This window comes from Rhinatrema bivittatum, unplaced genomic scaffold, assembly GCF_901001135.1.
Source record: "Rhinatrema bivittatum unplaced genomic scaffold, aRhiBiv1.1, whole genome shotgun sequence".
NCBI lineage: Eukaryota > Metazoa > Chordata > Amphibia > Gymnophiona > Rhinatrematidae > Rhinatrema > Rhinatrema bivittatum.
The window spans coordinates 186,887-205,424 of NW_021820717.1; the positions used below are offsets into that span (position 1 = coordinate 186,887).

Genomic DNA, 18,538 nt, shown 5'->3' on the forward strand with positions numbered 1-18,538 from the left:
GGGATCAAGTAATTTCCGGAATATTATAACAGAAAAGAATATGGACTGAATAGATTGTCCTTGGCTCCAGCCCGTATTACTCCTGGGCATGAATTTATGTAAATGTTGATGCCATGCAGGAGGAGAATACCATCGTATATATGACAGAGCCAGCGCCAGTCCAGGTTCCCAAGCCCTTGTTCTTACAACAAGATACCATATGTGCAAGGATACTGTACTTTTATTTCTTTGGATATACTCTGATTGTTATCATCCAGATTCTGATGTCCCATAGATCACTACACATATTTTCCACTCATTGCTAAGATATTGGCCCAAATTCTGCATGCAACATTTTATTAATTCTGGAGGAAAAATAGTTCTCCACTCTTTTGTTTGCTCTCCAGAGAGTTTGTTTTAGTTCCTTGTTTCTCAGGCTATAAATTAAGGGATTGAGCAGTGGAACTGCAGTTGTATACACCACAGCAAGTATTTTGTTAAGATCCAAGGAGGAGGCAGACTTAGGACTCATGTACACACTTAAAGAGGTTCCATAAAATAAAATGACGACTGTGAGGTGGGAGGAGCAGGTGGAGAAGGCCTTTTGTCTACCCTTAGCAGAGTGGATTTTCAGGATGGCAGAAATAATGTACACATACGATGTAACTGTTAACATGAAAGGGGTAAAAGCTAAAAGTGAACCTTGAATATAATTTATCATTTCAATGACAGAAGTCCCTGAACATGACAGGGCCATCAGTGCTGTGATGTCACAAAAGAAATGGTTAATTTCATTGGAGCTACAAAAATTTGATTGTGAGACAAAAAGAGTGTGGGGAACTGGATTTAGAAAGCCAGTCATCCATGAAACAATGGCTAGAACTATGCAGACTTTCCTGTTCATGATGATAGTGTAACGCAAGGGATTGCAGATGGCAACATAACGATCATAGGCCATGGAGGTGAGAAGGTAGAACTCTGTACCTGCGCAAGACAGGAAGAGATGCATCTGGGTCATACATTGTGTGAAAGAGATGATCTTATATTGTGTTAGGAGCATCGCTAACAATTTAGGCACTGTGACAGTCACATAACACATTTCTAGGAAGGACAAGTTGATGAGAAAGAAGAACATGGGAGTTTGCAAACGAGTTTCAGAGCATACTGTAGAAATAATAAGAAGGTTCCCCCCTATGGACATCAGATAAATAATCAAAAACACATGAAAAAGGAGCAGCTGCATCTCAGGAAGGTCAGAGAATCCCAGAATGATGAATTCCTTCACTTCAGTGTGATTGTCCTCTTTCATTTTTCCCATTTTGATTGGCCACTGGAATAAGAAAAGATAAAACAGAAAAAAATTAAAGCAAAACTATCTTAATACACACATTTCTTTTTTATAACTTTAACAGCTAATGTTTACCGCTCAGAACTGTCATGGATAAGGAGTGACAGCTTGCATGCTCTCTGACTGGCAGCTAAGTTATATCCTTAGTAGGATGGACAGTAATAACTAGGAAGATTGGATGGGCCAACTCTTTTATGCCATCATCTATATGAGACTATGGGCCGGATTTTAAAAGGATTAAGCGTGCCGGGCCTATTTTAAAAAGGCCTGGCGACGCGCGTAAAGTCCCGGGACACGTGTAAGTCCCGGGGCTTGCAAAAAGGGGAGGGGCAGGGCCAGAGGCTGAAGTAAGTTTTGAAATAAATAAAGAAGTCATCAAAGGTAGGGGGGAAAGGGCGGGGGAGGAAGGGGAAGGGAAGGGAAGGTAGAGTGAAGGGGTAGGGAAGTTCATTCCGAGGGAACAGGGGAAGGCAACGCGGCTCGGAGCGGGCTCGGCATGCGCAAGGTGCACAAGTGTGCACCCCCTTGCGTGCGCCGACCCCAGATTTTATAACATGCGCCTGCGCGCGCATGTTGTAAAATTGGGCATACATGTGCACGCGCTGGGTCCTCCGTGCACACGTAGGCTGCGAACACTTCTTTTAAAATCTACCCCTATATTACTGGAACTGATATGCTATACATAAACTCAATAGTGTTCTTTCACCCATTTAGGGGGTAATTTTGTAACATCATGAAAAAAATGTAGGCAAATGCATACAACAGTTAGACCAATTTTCAAAGCTAACTTATGCACTTAAGTCACTTTGCATATTATCCCACCTGCTAAAATGTCTGCACATATTTTCCTTGAAAATGTAGGTGCATACTTTTTAAAATCCAAAAGCATGCATGTAAGATCAACCCCCCCTCCCCATCTCTACCAACTGGAGTGCCTCCACTCAGTCCAGGTAAACGTATGTGTGACCATGACAAAGATTTGTATGTTTATCTGCATATCAGGCAGGCAACTTTTCAAAAAGCTTTTTCAGCGTATAAAACAATGTTTTACCCACAGAAATACCTTTTAAAATTACCCTCTGTTGCAGTAAAGCTATTTTTCATAAATATCTTTATTGAAATGTCCAATCTGAATAATGAGTACAATAATAATAATACTTGAAGTAATCCCCAAAATATATCCCCCATCCAACATATTTCAAGGGTAAGAGGAAAGAACAAAATCAGAGGTATAGGGATGTGAATCGTTTTTTGACGACTTAAAATATCGTCCGATATATTTTAAATCGTCAAAAATCGTTAGAGCCGCGATACAATAACAATTCCCCCGATTTATCGTCAAAAAATCGTAAATCAGGGGAAGGGGGAGGGGAAGGGGAGGGCCATTTTGCGCCGCCATTTTGCGCAAAATGGCGCCGGCCGTAGACAACACGAATCGACTGCAGGAGGTCGTTCCGGACCCCCGCTGGACTTTTGGCAAGTCTTGTGGGGGTCAGGAGGCCCCCCCAAGCTGGCCAAAAGTCCCTGGGGGTCCAGCGGGGGTCCGGGAGCGATCTCCTACGCTCCTGACCTCGGGGGACAAAAAACAAAATGGCGCCGGCGCTACCTTTGACCTGTCATATGACAAGGCAAAGGTAGCGCCGGCGCCATTTCTACAAGCACCGGAGGTCCGAGAGTAAAAGATCACACCGGGACCCTTCCTCTGGACCCCAGGTAATTTAAGGCATTTTGGGGGGGTTCGGGAGGGTGGGGGATTTATTTTAAAGGGTCGGGGTGGGTTTTAGGGTTGTTTTAGTGTGCCGGTTTTCCCGCCCTCCCCCCCACTGGACCCCAGGTAATTTAAGGCATTTTGGGGGGGGTTCGGGAGGGTGGGGGATTTATTTTAAAGGGTCGGGGTGGGTTTTAGGGATGTTTTAGTGTGCTGGTTTTCGATTTTCACGATTTTCACGATTTTCACGATATTTAAAAAACCCAAACGGCGACGATCCGATTCCCTCCCCCTCCCAGCCAAAATTGATCCTTAAGACGATCGATCACATGATTCACATCTCTAGTATCCATAACTTCTATGTCCATCATGTGCTAAATACTTATCATGTAAAGTGATGGGGAAGTAAAGCTATTTTATTTAGGTAAATTTTATATGCAGTCCTGGGATTAAAAAGAGGCTCTTTGAAAGCTTAAATAAGCCTGAAAAGGTCAGTAATGAGTTTACAAAAAGGGATCTGAGGCAGATCCCACTCGCTGAGGTAGAATGCATCAAGAGATCCATTTAAATATGTAGGGAGTTCATTAATCCTTTTCAGAACTGTGCTATTGCTCTAATGCTATTAGCAGCTTCTGGATGTGGGTAGAAGAAGCACAGAGATTTATATTCCAGCACAGTCTAAGTTTGTCCACCTATCAATCCTTACCCTGCTTCGTTTAAAACTCTCCCAACCTCATAAGATATAATGGGGGAAGTTGCCAGTCTTAAAGCATAGAATAGAAAATAATTTGTACGGAATCCAAAAATCCCAGCTTCAATGACTTGACAAGGTACATTGAGTGAAGAACTGTTGGCATGGAAGGCCAGCTTGTGTGAAATATTAGAAAGCACGCTTTCCTATCTGTGCAATCTTCATTTCTGCATCGCAGAAGCATATAAACATAGAACATGGCAGCAGAGAAGGAGGATAAGGCCCATCCAGTCTGCCCAATCTCATGTTTGGTGCCATGGCATAGACTCCGATTCATACTTGTCCATGGGTACTGGTACCAGGGATGTGCATTGTTTTCAGATAAGGAATCTGAACTGAATCAGTTGTGTTTATTTCAGCTCATAGAAAACAAATATTAATGTCTAGGGCTCCAAAAATTAATTTTTCTTTTAATTTATTACCTACCTTTTTAAATGTGAAACTTCACTAAAGGCAGTTTCTAACTCATTTAAATAGCAGCTGATATGCAAGATGCCATTTGCAGCTTTACAACAGATAGTATAAACAATTTAAAATAGCAGCAATTTTATTTATATTAGTTTTGGTTTCACATTAAAGTCTATGAAACAAGAAAACTGCAGGGAGGGGTTCTTCTTAAGGCAGGTAGCGTGTTTAACAACCAGTAATGTCTCACGACCTTAGACTGACCAGAGCCAGGCTGGGAATGGAGAGGGAATAAGCCAGAAAGCAGGACCACTCAAGACAAGCAGTTCTGAACTAGCCTATCCTAGCTAGAATCTACATGGAATAATAGTGATGTCAAATTGAAATAAGATCAAGCAGCCAGAACCATTTTGAGCTCTTTTGTCTCTGGGTGGGAAGCGAAGGGATGGTTGGTATATGAACCCCGAGAGCTGAAGAAAAATTGAGAAAAGACTGGGATGAGAAGAAGTGAAAAGTAAAAAGTGATATGAGCTTTAGCTCTCCTGTTTCATTTGCTATTACTCTGTGTCAACGTCTTTTGTGTTTTGTAGTAATAGAGCACACACACAGTATAACTATAACACTATCAAAGTAGAGCAGAAGGAAAACTCAATGCAGGTTCTCTGTAGTGGGTACAAGTCAGTGTACTTGGACTGAGATTTTTAAACTACAGAAGTGCATATATTGGTCCCTTTATTTTTCTAATTCCCGATGCAATAACCTAATGCCATGCTAATGTATCAGGAGTTAAAAAGTGTGTATACTGAGTTATAATGTGCACTCAGCACAGACTGAACACATTTTAACTAGCTGACAATGAATAGGATCAAGGCGAAGGGAAATGATGGGTGTGACACGGTGGACGGGTGGCTCGGCTCAGACAGGGCGGAAGTGGAGTAAATGTAGAAATGCCTGGGAGGGGCAGCCATCTAATCTAGAAGCAAGGGAAGCTTGCAAGTCATAAGATCAAGACATTCCCATGGATTCATGACATGTCTTATAATAAGGAGCTGAAACAACAGCAAAATAGATCCATAACATGCTGTGGCTAAAAGTGACTCTCCACAAGAGTATTCCATAGGTTTGCCAACTTTCTTATGTGACATTTTACACAAAAAAAAAAGTTTAAAATTCTAAAAAAAAAAAGAAACGTTATCAATGGGAAGTTTTACGTTATTAAAGCTAGAAAGTTTATTTTAAAAAAAATTTAAAAATTAAGACGACACCACTGAGATTAAGAGGAGGTTTTTCAACTAATGATGGTTCCTTGTTTTACCTAATCTTGGGTATTTATTGCTAAGATTAGGCATCTGAAATTTTTCATCCTAAAAGAATTAATTTTTCCACTTTTAATAATCAACATCTCTCATGTTGTGTGCCTTATCAAATCTTTTCGGAATACATTCATTGTGATACTGAAGATACTTTAACCCAATGACTCCCAAATTATTGTAGATGGATACAGTTGAAGGTGAATTTTCATACCCGCATGCGAACAACCATGTGCGCGCGGTTCCCAGCTCACACACATGGACGCGCTGATTTTATAACATGTACATGCCAATGCATGCATGCTATAAAACTGGCTACACATGAGCATATGCACATCTGATTTTATATTGGTGCATGCACGTGCGTACGAGTGCCAACTCACCTGCGCAAGGGGAGGGGGGGAGATTTTAGGACAAGCACGCAGCGACGGACTGGGATTTTCCCCAGTTTGTTCCCAGTCTGCTCCAGGAGACTGGGAGGAGACTGGGAAGGAACTTCCTAAAGCCCCTAACTACCCTGCCTGCATTTTCCCCTATCCTCCCCGACCCCTAAAACCCCACTATTTTTTGGTTTTGTTTCTATACTTACCTACTCTCTGGAGCGCAGTGGCCAGCTGTTGGCATGTGCTTCACTGGGACAGTGCTTATTGGTGCTGTCGCAGGCCGGCCGCTGCCCTCACCCATTTTTTTGCCGGCTCTTCGGCGCGTACTGGGAGATACGTGCATGGCCACAGGCTTTTAAAAATCCACGCAGCTCGCACGCGCAGCCCGCCACGCATGTATCTCCAGTTTTTTACACGAACTGGCATAAAAAAATGTGCCCAATAGTGCACAGGACCCATTAACAAATAAAATCCAATACTTTTAACATTTTTCTCACATTTATAATATTAGAAATGTTACAAAAATGAAACCCTTCAGATTTGCAGATGATTGAATGAGAGGAGAAAACTGAAGCTCTCCTGTACTTTACTACTGATTATATAGAAAGGGCTTCTTTTTGTAACACTGCCATTGCAGCCTTTGGTAATCCTATTATTATATCCTGGCACTCAGACTGAAACTCCCTGCCTTACCATCCCAGAGTTACACATTGCATCAACAGATTAGCCCAGTGCACATTTATTCTGCCAAAGGTCATATCGATGATAATTATTAGAAATAATGGTACATTTGTAGCTGTCCTTTTTCATATAAAGTTTTAATATTGCAGAACCACTTGTGCTCCAGGGCACTGTACAAAACTCTTTAACCTGAGAAGGAAACATGTAATGGTGTTACCCGGTTACAGTGTTTATGAAAGGCACAAAGAATAAACAAAGTGAAGATTTGTCTGCTAAATTGTATATTTCATAAAGCACCAGTAAATGTGTTACTCCCTATAAACATATAAATAAATGTTGATCAAAATACTTCACAAGCAATTTCTTGACCATTATTAGTTCTAAAACTTTCCAGCTAAGTTTTTTATATTCCTACTCTAAAGAGGATATCTGAATTTTTAAAAATATGTATTTTTCTTCTTAAAAAATAAATTTTTCATGCCTTCTTTAGTTTTATTAACCTCAGATTAAAACTAAAATCAGATTTTTCTTTCCTCTGAGGTGTTACAGGAAATACAAATGTCTGTCACAGTCAGTAAAAATTACAACATTCTTCACAACCCAATTTCAGTACTAGATTCACCTTCAGGAGGATATTAATCCAGTTCCTTCTTACCTTTCCTGCCAATGAAGAGCACGGATTCAGCAGCTTCATAAATTCTCTTCTCAATTCACTTCAAGATTGCTGTCAGGATTACCTTAACTTTGTAATCTGAATGCTCCTTCTGTTTGGGATGCACTGGCTCATTTCAGAGGTGTGAAGCAGTTTATGTTACCCTGTTAGTTCTCTACATTCATCTCATACAACAGCACACAGCAGTAAGTCTCACCGCTCTGTAGCTGCTGTGTGGTGCTTTTTATGAATTTGTGTTGAAAATACAGACAGAGAGGAATACGCTCTAATATTAGGGAAAAGAACCTTCTTCGTGTTAGCAAAGGCTTAGATCAGGCAGATCTATTTATTGAGATTCCTGGGACCTTTGAGAAAAAAACCTCAGAAGTATTTCCAGGCTTCAGATGTGCAAGAAGAACAGAATCATAAAAACTTCAGTTTTACTTTTGTACATTAAAAACTCAAGAAGCTGGGGCAATTAGTGTGTTCTGCTGCACTATAAGTGGAACTAACTTATTAATCTTGTTTACTAGGGGTGTGCATTCGTTTTGAACTTAAATGTAAAACGCAACTTTTTTTTTTTTTTAACTTAAAAAAGTGATGAGGCGAAAACGATCGGATTTCCAACTTATTCAACATAGCTATGTTGAATAAGTTGGAAATCGCGATTGTTGATCCTAAATAAAAATTTAAACCCCTCACCCTCCTTAATCCCCCCCCCCCCCCCCAAGACTTACCAAAACTCCCTGGTGGTACAGCAGGGAGTCAGGACGCCATTGCTGAACTCCTTTGCGAGGAGCACGTGACGTCAGCGTCACTCCGACGTGACGCCGACGTGACGTGCTCCTCGCAAAGGAGTTCAGCAATGGCGTCCTGACTCCCTGCTGTACCACCAGGGAGTTTTGGTAAGTCTTGGGGGGGGGGGGGGGGATTAAGGAGGGTGAGGGGTTTAAATTTTTATTTGCACGTATGGACATAGACTCAACTTATGGAATTCTCCATATGTCCATATTGACCGCAAATGGGACCCCCTTTCGACTTATGGACTTATGAACATAAACTTTTGCTCTGCACATCCCTATTGTTTACTCCATTGTATTTCCTTTCATTTTTCTTAATGATTGGCTCTCCTTTTCATCTAATGGATTATAGACTGTATCAGCCTTTTTTTCTCTAATGTTAACTTATTTAAAATCTTTTCTTATCTGCACATTCCATAAATCTTGGCAGTTTACAATTGCACATACACAATGTTAATATTTATTTCCTAAATACTGATTATTTGGCAAAATATAATACTCTGTCCTTTGTTTTCTTGTAATAAAAATTTGAAACTAATAATAAAAAATCAAGAAGAATAAAGAATATACAGTATGCACAATATCATATTTCATTGTTGGGTGTTGCATTCGTGGAACCTTGGGCTGAGGCAGGGTTGATGCAACCTACAGGGAGGAGCTCTGCAGGTCCTCACCTTCGTCAGGCGGATCCGGACGAAGCAGAGGCCCAGCTGGAGCTTCAACTTTACCAACCCTCATTCCCCTCGGACTGAGCCTTTGGGTGCTGGGGCCAGCAGGTCTTTGGAGGGGGCCTCTGCTGATGGTGTAGAGGTTCATCGAAGGATAGCTGTGTCGACGTAGACAAAGGTCAGGTGTATTCAGTGGCAGGCAGTGGCCAAATGTGTCTGAGTTCAGGCAGAGGTCAAAACAGGTATCCATCCGAAGGAAAGGCAGGATGGAGAGGCAGGGCAGGAGTGCAAGGAGAAAAACAGGCAGGCAATGGAGGAGAGGCTGAAGAACTGAAGACAAGGATGCTGGAACTAAAGAACAGAAGACAAAGATGCTGGAACAGACGCAGGAAGCAACGCGCTTAATCAGAGTAGTAGGACCTGTTGCTGAGGCGAGTAGGATCTAGGGGACTGCCCTTCTATAGGGCTTGGGTGCTGTTGTCATCGATAGAGGCCACGGGGTCCTTCCCACCATGGTCCATTTAAATGTGGGGCGGGGACGCTTGCGTCTAGGGAGGGCAGGCCACAAAGAATTGGTCATCGGTGTTCGGCGTGTTGAGAAGTGATGGTTGGCACGGCCTAGAATTGTTGGTGGCAGTCTGCCAGAACTGCTGGCGGTGTCCTGCCACATCTCAGCCAGGACATGGAGGTAAGAGTGGTGGGTCCATGGGGTACAGGACTGCAGAAAAATGTATGTTATGCCTCAGAATGCACTATTAGTACATCGAAAGATTTACTTTGGAGATCTCTTTTCATACGCAGTGCCAGTAGCACTCCCTATAATATATTTTTTTGGAGTTTGGAAAAAGTGCCACCCCCTTCCGTCATATCAATAACCAGACTGCGTAGAAAGATGTTTTGTTTTGTAATCTGTAGTACTTAGGCATACAATTTGGGTATTTTGGTTTAGGCTTCTATGACTCCTATTTCTCTTTCTATATTTCTTATTTTGATAATTATTATTCAATGAGAAAGCTGTCATGTAACCTTGCTACATGAAGAATATTAGATGGGGCAATTCTGTAGAGAGGACTTTTTTTTCCATTTTGTGATATGTTGTGTGTGATGTGTTTTATGAAGTATTTTTCATTTTGGGTCAAAAATAATTGTTTAAATAAATCAGAGCCCCTGGTCACCTGCCCTGGAAGACTTTCTAGAGTAGCAAGGATTGAACCTGCAGCTGAGGGTGTTTAAAGGCAGGGGATCCTGCAGTACAGCCATAAGGCCTCTGAGTTCGCAAAAACCCTGCAGAAAATACTCAGCAAAGTAAAGTCAGCAAGGATTGCTACACAGAGGTGCATCTGAAGGATTTGACACCCAGGGCGGATACTACTTTGGGCACCCGCCAACGAACTCCTCACTCACTCTGGTTCACTCCCATCCTATCCCTTCCCCAGATCATTCACTCCTCTCTACCCACCTCTGCCCCAGTGATCACAAGTGTATTCACTTCCTTCCCTCACCCCCCACCCCCACCCCCCCCATTACATCAAATACCCAATAATTAAAACTAATAAGAATGGAAAAATTCTCCACTCTCCATACATGAAAGCCTTTGATTTCCAGTCACTCTGTGCTTGTTGTGGATTAGTGGGGCTGGCACAAACTTTCTTCACACATCAACATACTACACAGGCAGGCTCCCATACACACACACACATACAACCCAGACAAGCTCCTATTCACACACACGCACATTCATGCACACACACACACACACAAAACCCAGGCAGACTTCCATTCACATACACAAACACATAATCCAGGTAGGCTCCCATTCACACACACATACAACCCAAACAAGCTCTCCTTCACTCACAAAACACAAAACCGAGGCAGACTGCCATTCACACACACATATACACACACAACCAAAGGAGGCTCCTATTCATATTCACCCACTGACATACACAACCCAAGCAGACTCCCATTCACACATACACATAGCCCATTCAGGCTGCCCTCTCTTGTGGAGAAAGGATTCCCAGGGTGTTGTTAACTCCTCCACTGCTGCTGCATGCATCGTTCATTGAGGCAGGAGGGCAGGAGTCCTTCCACAGCTGTAAGAGTCCATTCTACAGGTTCTTCTGGTACGCCAGCCCATCATTATATAAAACTCATAATTCAGGTGATCAGCACAGAGGAAGCGCTAACCCTGTGAGTTTTGAATACCGTGGGTCTGGCACACCAGGAGGAGCCATAGAACGGGCTTCCTTTTTTTCTGTTCTGGGTGTGGGCCGGTGAGATAGGGTCCACCAGATAGGGTCCACTAGATAGGGTCCACCAGCAGCTGCCAGTATGCTAGGATCCACCAGCGGCCACATGAGCCTCTCCCATCTTCTGCCACTGGAGGGATCAGGTCCACTGGAAACCACACAATGGCACCTCTCTCCTGTCTTTCACTTGGGACAAACCATCCCTTCACCCACCACTTAGTATGCCACTGTTGCTACACGAAGAATGCACACACAGTGATAAAGTTTTAATGAATATTTTTCTATAATTTGCATTTGAAGGGTTTTGTAAGCTATTTTTCATTTTGTGTCAAGCTTGTGTTAAAAATAAATATTTAAATTCATAAGTTAACACCCCTGGTTGTCCACCCCAGAAGACTAACAGTGTGAAGCTGCAGTAGAGATTGAACATGTGGCCCCAAGTGCAAGTCTAGAGGACCTTACAGTGGAGCTATAGGGACTCTGAAGCACCAAGACTTCTGCAGATAATACTAAGCAAAGTAAAGTTAAGGCGCCTCACCTCCAGAGAATCCCTATTGGACCAATACTGGATGTATCCCAAATAGAGGGCTGTATAATAACGAGCTCTAGCTTGACTTAACTTTGATGATGCAAAAGTCCATAACAGAGTTTGCTCTGTGTTAAACTGCTGCCTGGCCATGCTGCTGGGACCTGGGCCCTGGCCCCTTCTATAGTATTGGTCCTCGGCTACACTCCTGCTTCCTGCTCCGGTCCTGGTCTTTGGTCCTTCCAGGTACCTGCTTCTTCCTGGGAAGTCCCGCCAGCCACCTGCACACAAGGGTTCAACCCACAGGCAACAGTGGCTGCTTCAGGAAGGAGTAGGCAGCTCCAGACCCCCCAACCTCTCCAAGATATTTCCCTGCCTAGTTAGTGTACCTATTCACCATCCCCAGTACCGCAGACCATGATTTATTGGTGGTGTTGTGGGCTATCAAAATAAACACTTCATTCCAGCAGCTTAAAGAAAGATCCTTACTTAGATAAAGTATGGAATATTCTAGGAAAGTGCAAGGTAATTCAGAAGCAGTCATTCAGGGCGAGTGAGCTGAGGTAAGGGGGTTCATTGGGAGGGAGGGAAGCTGGGGCCAGTGAAGTGCTTGTGAGGTGGGGAGAGGGAGTGAACTAGGGTAAGTGAGGGATTTGTGAGGGGGAACCAGGTGAATGGTGGGTTTGTGGTGGGAGAGGAGTGAACAAGCAAAATGGTGATTGCAAGGGGGGAGTGAGAGAACCATGGGGAGGGGGATTGAGTGAACTGGTGAAAGAGTTGAGGTTCATCATATGCAGTGATTCTTAATGAAGAGTTTTTTAAATTTCATATTCTGTTATTGTGTAAATATTGACTTTACATTGTTGTTATCTAGTCTCAGATAGAAATGTCTGATATAATTAAAAATAAGGATGAATGTTAAGCCTGATCACATGACAATGTACATCATAACTGATGTGAAATATAAACATACATGTGACCAGTTTCCCAAAGTTTTCTCATACCCCCTGAGCTTATTTGAGTGTGGTCTGAGCCTGGATAAGTAATTCAAATGGATGCTCTTAAACTGGTCTTGCAGTCTTTTTCGTGGAGCATTGTAACCTTCAGTCTGCTATCGGCCTCTGGCTGGAAGGGAAAGTGGAGCCAAGGAACTGCTGTGTGTCAAAACAGCTTGTTTTTACAACCTGGGCTGCTGTCCTGCTGAGCCAACAGCTGAAGGGGTTAGCAAGTACACTGGTCTCTGTGTTGCCATCTCATGGTTTTGACAATGAACCAGAAAGTCACCTGACTCTGATAGCCAATGGGGACTGAGGAACCTCTGAACAACTAGGAAGAAAGACAAAAAGATGCTGCTTGGTTTTAGAATTTCCTGGGGGTAAGAAGAGAGGATCTGTTGCACTGTGGAACAGATAGACACAGCAGCTTTCCTACCCTGGCGCTGTATTAGGAGCAGTGCAAACTTGCTTGGAAGGGGCTAGAGAATGGTTTTCTGCCTGGCTTGAGACTGCATCAGCACTGGCTAGAAATGTGCACCAGGGGAAACTGTGATAAGTGAACTGGGAGTTTAGAAGGTTTGGGGTTTTCTCCTCCTGTTTGGTTGGGAGACAGCAGCTCAGAAAAAAGAAACCCTACTAATTTGACAGCTGCCTACTTGCACTGCTGCCTCTAGTGTATTTCAGAGGCAGTTGTCATTAGATAGGAAGGTGTCCAAGCCAGAGTAAAGATTGGAGGGAACTGTGTACAAAAGAATTAAAGAAGCTCCTGCTTTTACCCTGTATTTACCAGTTGGTAACTTGCAACTTGCCTATAAATCAACAAAGGCCCCACCCATATTTTGGTAGTGTGCACAGACACAGTGACTTCAGACTATGTTTGGGTTTGCAAGTTATAGTTTTGCAGCATAATTGGTTAAAACAGTTATTCCGGTAACTTTGAATATTTCTGAGTTTATTGCACCACACATGCGCTTGAATATTGCGATCCAGTGGGTTGCACTAACTCATGCCAAATCTCATCTTACCTTGCCCTTTCCCCTTCCTCACTCCCCACCTGCAGTTTCTTAACCATTTGCCAGTAAAAGAAAATCTTAACCCTTTACTCTGTTTGAAAAATAAATTTAGACCTCTGGAAGGAGAGAAGGGGTATTAATATTCAGGAAGTCCCAGGGTGGGGGTAACCTGGGTGTGGTATTTGAGGTTGGTAAATCCGCACAATTAATAAAATTGGGCCGGATTTTAATACCTACACGCGGGCGTAGATTTGTGCGCACAACCCTGATGGCTTTCCCTGTTCCCTCCGAAATCGGAGTGGCCTCAGAGGGAACTTTCCTTCCGCCCCCCCTCCCTCCACCTTCCCCTCCCATCGCCTACCTAACCCACCCCCAGCCCTACTTAAAAAAAAACCCATACCTTTATTTTTCAAGTTGCGCCTGCCTGCTGTCCCAGGGCTTGTGCACGTTGGCGCGCGTAAATCCAGCTGGATTTACACGTGTAGGGCTTTTAAAATCTGCCCCATTATTTCCTCTGAGGTGACTTTCTCTTTCTTGGCATTGGGTGACTCAGACTACCTTAGAAGGGGAGTTACATACAAGTGAACATTTAGACATGAAGTATTTGTTTTAACCATTTTTTCTTTTTATGATGAAATCATTTAATAATATCAATTTGCTGGCAAGGAGAAGGTGGATTTATAATATCAGAACCCACTGTGAGATCTGATTTCAAACACATTAAAGAGCTCTCCTCTAAGGTGTATGTTTGGAAGCTACAATATACATTTGTGAGGAGCAACAACCCCCTCTTTACCAGCTTTACCATTTCAGGTGGGCATTTCTAACACAGATCAGTGTGTGCATTGTGGTGATCAGCAGGCTCGCTTTCACATGCATTTTGATTCTGCTCGAAGGTCCAACCTTTCTGGCAGAACATATCCTGTTATGTCTCAGCAGTTATAGGTTATGACATCCCAAAAACCCCTGAAGCTCTGTTGTTTGAGCGTTTTCTCCCTTTTCTCTTCAAGCCTATGGGCGATAGATTGTTTATCTGGAAAGCAGGTGTTATAAGGAAAAGAACTATCCTTCTAAACTGGAGAGGAGAGAACATGGCGTAATGTGTTGCATAACATGATGTAAATAGAAAACCTGGCTTCTAATTGTCCTTTTCAACGTAGACACTTCTTCCCAGGTGTCTGGGAGAAGTATATTCAGATCCTGCGCCCAAAGCCAGAACTTTGATTTTAAATAATGGCCTTTAAGTTAGGTTAAAGAATTTATATCACAGATCCACATTTCCTGATATTGAATGAATAGTTGAGGGGAAATTCTCAGTGTTCAGAAAATCTAATTGTTTATTGGTCATGGGGTGTTGGAGGGGGAATCTGGGGGTAGTGGGACTTGTGATTTCAACTATGTTCTCTACTGCAATGGAATTTTTCATGCATCTTTTTGAATGGAGGGCAAGGGGTGTACATGTTGCTGAATGAGAATTTAATTTTATGGCCTTTTGTGTTTCTTGTGCAGGGATGTGCGGGGGTAGAAGGGTGGGGGGTTAACACTTGAAAAATTTGTTATATGTATTTTTTATATTTACCTGCAGAGTACATAAGAAACACTGTACCTGGAGGATTTGTCTAGAACATAAGAACATGCCACACTGGGTCAGACCAAGGGTCCATCAAGCCCAGCATCCTGTTTCCAACAGTGGCCAATCCAGGCCATAAAAACCTGGCATTTCAACTAGGTCTTAGTTGAACCTAGTTGAAATGGGAATATGGGAAATAGGAGAAGGAAGTGGTAACTTATTACAAATGGAAAGCCCTGTGCCAATAACGATGGAATTGCTATGGTCTGCCATTAAATCTTTAGAGAAGGCTACTCTTAATTTAACTAAAATAACAATGGACTCTAAACAACGAGTTTTGGATACGGAGACTTGTATATCAAATTCGAATAAGGATAAAGAATTGATGAAAATTAGAATTGATAAATTGGAAACTTGCCATCAAAGGTTAACTAAGACTGAAATTCTTTATGACAAGAGATTGGAATCTATTGAAAACTCTTTGAAATATTTAAATCTTAGAGTATTAAATTTCCCTAGACATACATTAATAACACCACAAGATATGTTTACCGAGTATTTGACTCAAACGTTGAAAATGCCACAGCAGGCATTACCAGCCTTCTCAAAAATTTATTATGTCGCAGCTAAAGGAGTATCATCAAATAGCAAGTCAGGAGACGCCTCATTAAATTTAACAGCTATAATAGAGGCCACTCCTGAGACTAATATATCTACAAGAGCTACATTGCAAGTGGCTTTCGTTTTTGCCTCTGATAGGGAAGCGGTTTTTCGTCTCTACATGCGAAATAGGCAGGATCTTTTTCATGGAGAGAAAGTTTGGATATATCCAGACTTTTCTAGAGCCACACAAATAAGGAGGAAGACATTTTTAGTGTTTAAACAAGAAGTGGAAAGTAAAGGTGAAACAATGTTCATTAAATTTCCATGTAGATGCGAATTGACGCACCAAAATCAGAAATATGTTTTCTTTGAAATTTCACAACTACGAGCCTTTTTGGATTCCCTAATCCCAATGTCTTCAAATATAGGATCAGAGCAAAAGTAGAGAGATCATGTGTTCTTGATTTCAATTGTTTAAGGGGTTTACCCAAATTACCTTTAGTCCGCTTTATATATTCTTTTCTTTCCTGGAGTTTACCTTTAAATACGGATTTCTGTTATTTCATTGAATTAAGATAACTCTAATGAGGTATATAATTTACAATTATCTGTACTTAAAATTGTTTATTTCTTTACTGTATATGTTAAATTGCATAAATAAATAAATACATACATAAATAAATAAATAAATAAATAAATAAATAAAAACCTGGCAATTTCAAAAAACCAAGAAGATCCCATGCTACTGATGCTAGTAAAGCAGAGGCCATTCCCTAAGTCAACTTTATTAATAACAGGTAATGGACTTCTCCTCCAAGAACTTATCCAATCCTTTTTTAAACCCAGCTACACTAACTGCACTAACCACATCCCCTGGCAACAAATTCCAGAGTTTAATTGTGCGTTGAGTGAAAAAGAACTTTCTCCGATTAGTTTTAAATGTGCCACATGCTAACTTCATGAAGTGCCCCCTAGTCTTTCTATTATCTGAAAGAGTAAATAACCGATTCACATTTACCTGTTCTAGACCTCTCATGATTTTAAACACCTCTATTATATCCCCACTCAGCCGTCTCTTCTCCAAGCTGAAAAGTCCTAACCTCTTTAGTCTTTCCTCATAGGGGAGCTGTTCCATTCCCTTTATCATTTTGGTCGCCCTTCTCTGTAGCTTCTCCATCGCAACTATATCTTTTTTTAGATGCGGTGACCAGAATTGTACACAGTATTCAAGGTGTGGTCTCACCATGGAGTGATACAGAGGCATTATGACATTTTCTGTTTTATTCACCATTCCCTTTCTAATAATTCCCAACATTCTGTTTGCTTTTTTGACTGCCGCAGCACACTGAGCCGCCGATTTCAATGTGTTATCCACTATGACACCTAGATTGTTACACGCCCTGCCCTCGGCTGTCCCACGCACAGGCCTGCTTTCCTTCATGGTTCCACAGTGGGTCCTGGGACGACCTCCCTCACGGTAGTTGGCAGTCTTGCCAGGCCCCAGCGTCCCGTGGCGGTGGTCGCCAGGCCTTCCACTGCGCACCAGGCCTCACTCCGAGGCTTGGCATCCTCGGCCATGTTAGCCACGATAATACGCGCGCGTGTGCGCGGACCGCCTGGACTCATGTAGGGCCAAGGGCTGGTCCTAGCTCTGCGGCACGCCCTGATTGATCCCTTGATATAAGGAAGTTCCTATCTATGCTTCCTTGCCTTGGTAATCGGGTCAGTTTGTTCTAAGATTGTCTCTGCGTGTGTTCCTGTTCTTGCCTGTTCCTAGTTTCGTTCCAGGATCCTTCTGTTCCAGTTTTGTTCCTGACTTGTTCATGCATCCTAGTTCCTGTGTCCTGCTTGTTCCTGTGTTCGTCTGTCTGTCTACCCAGATATTACCCTTGGACTGTCTTACTGGTACTGACCTCAACTTGCTCCTGACCTGCCTGCCTGCCTGCCGCCTGCCTCAAAGACCTCAGCTTGTTCCTGACCTGCCTGCCGCCTGCCTCAAAGACCTCAGCTTATTCTTAGACCTCAGCCTGCCTTTGAATTCGTCTGACCTCCGGTACCTGACCCTAGGGGTGTGCATTCGTTTGCAAGGTATTGGTAATCCGCAACATATATGCCATATTCGTTGTATTCGTGGGGGTCACGAAACATATGGTGAACCCCTATGAATACAACGTATCACATGGTAGGAGCACAAGATGGTGCTGGCCGTCCATTGCTCCTACCTTGTGACAGGGGCCGACCAATGGCACCGGTAGCCCCTGTGACATAGTAAGGGCAAAGGCTATCGGCGCCATTTTGAATACCAGCAGCCGAAGCCCGAGTGCAGGAGATCGCTCCAGGACCCCCGCTGGACCACCAGGGACTTTTGGCAAGTCTTGGGGGTCAGGAGGGTGGGGGGTTGTAGTAAATTAAATTTAAAGGGTTGGGATGGGGGGTTTTTTGGGAAACGAATGCATACATAACTAATGAACAGATCGGGGTCCCCCGAGAACGGATGCAACGGATTTGGGTCCTGACAAATCCGAATACCGAATGGGATGAATCCGTCCCTGCTGCACAACCCTACCTGACCCCTGCTTTGCTGACCATTCCTTGGACTGTCCTCTGGAGCTTGACCTTTGCCTGCCTGACCTCGTCTCCAGATTCTGGCTCTGTTCCTCACCTTCTCATCACCAACTCTATTCAGGTTCTCCTTGTTCCAAATAGCCTCCACCTTCGAACCCAATCATGCTCCCCCTGTCTCCGTGGGCATGCTGGACTTTCACTCTCTGAGGTGATCCTGCAAGGCCCACCTAAGTCCAAGCGGCCCGGGTCCCTATGGGCTCCTCCCGGGGGGACTTCGGACTTCCAGTGGTGAAGCTCTTCACAGCCTATTCTCCTCCAGTGCTCCG

General features: G+C 43.1%; 1 protein-coding gene across 1 annotated transcript; it reads right to left on the reverse strand.

The window, feature by feature from the left end:
- Positions 1–301: 301 nt before the first annotated feature.
- Positions 302–17,225, reverse strand: LOC115082007 (olfactory receptor 5V1-like). Its single transcript, XM_029586268.1, has 2 exons — positions 17,124–17,225; positions 302–1,309 (listed from the first exon to the last, which is right to left on the reverse strand). The coding sequence occupies exons 1-2, from the start codon at positions 17,223–17,225 to the stop codon at positions 302–304; spliced, it is 1,110 nt and encodes a 369-aa protein (XP_029442128.1).
- Positions 17,226–18,538: the final 1,313 nt, after the last annotated feature.

Bases quoted from the DNA above. Each gene is read 5' to 3' on its own strand.
- LOC115082007 (XM_029586268.1), bottom strand. From the start codon at position 17,225: ATGGCCGAGGATGCCAAGCCTCGGAGTGAGGCCTGGTGCGCAGTGGAA. The intron at 1,310-17,123 runs GTGAGGGAGGTC...TTCTTATTCCAG, and splicing joins TGGCAAGACTGCCAACTACC to TGGCCAATCAAAATGGGAAA.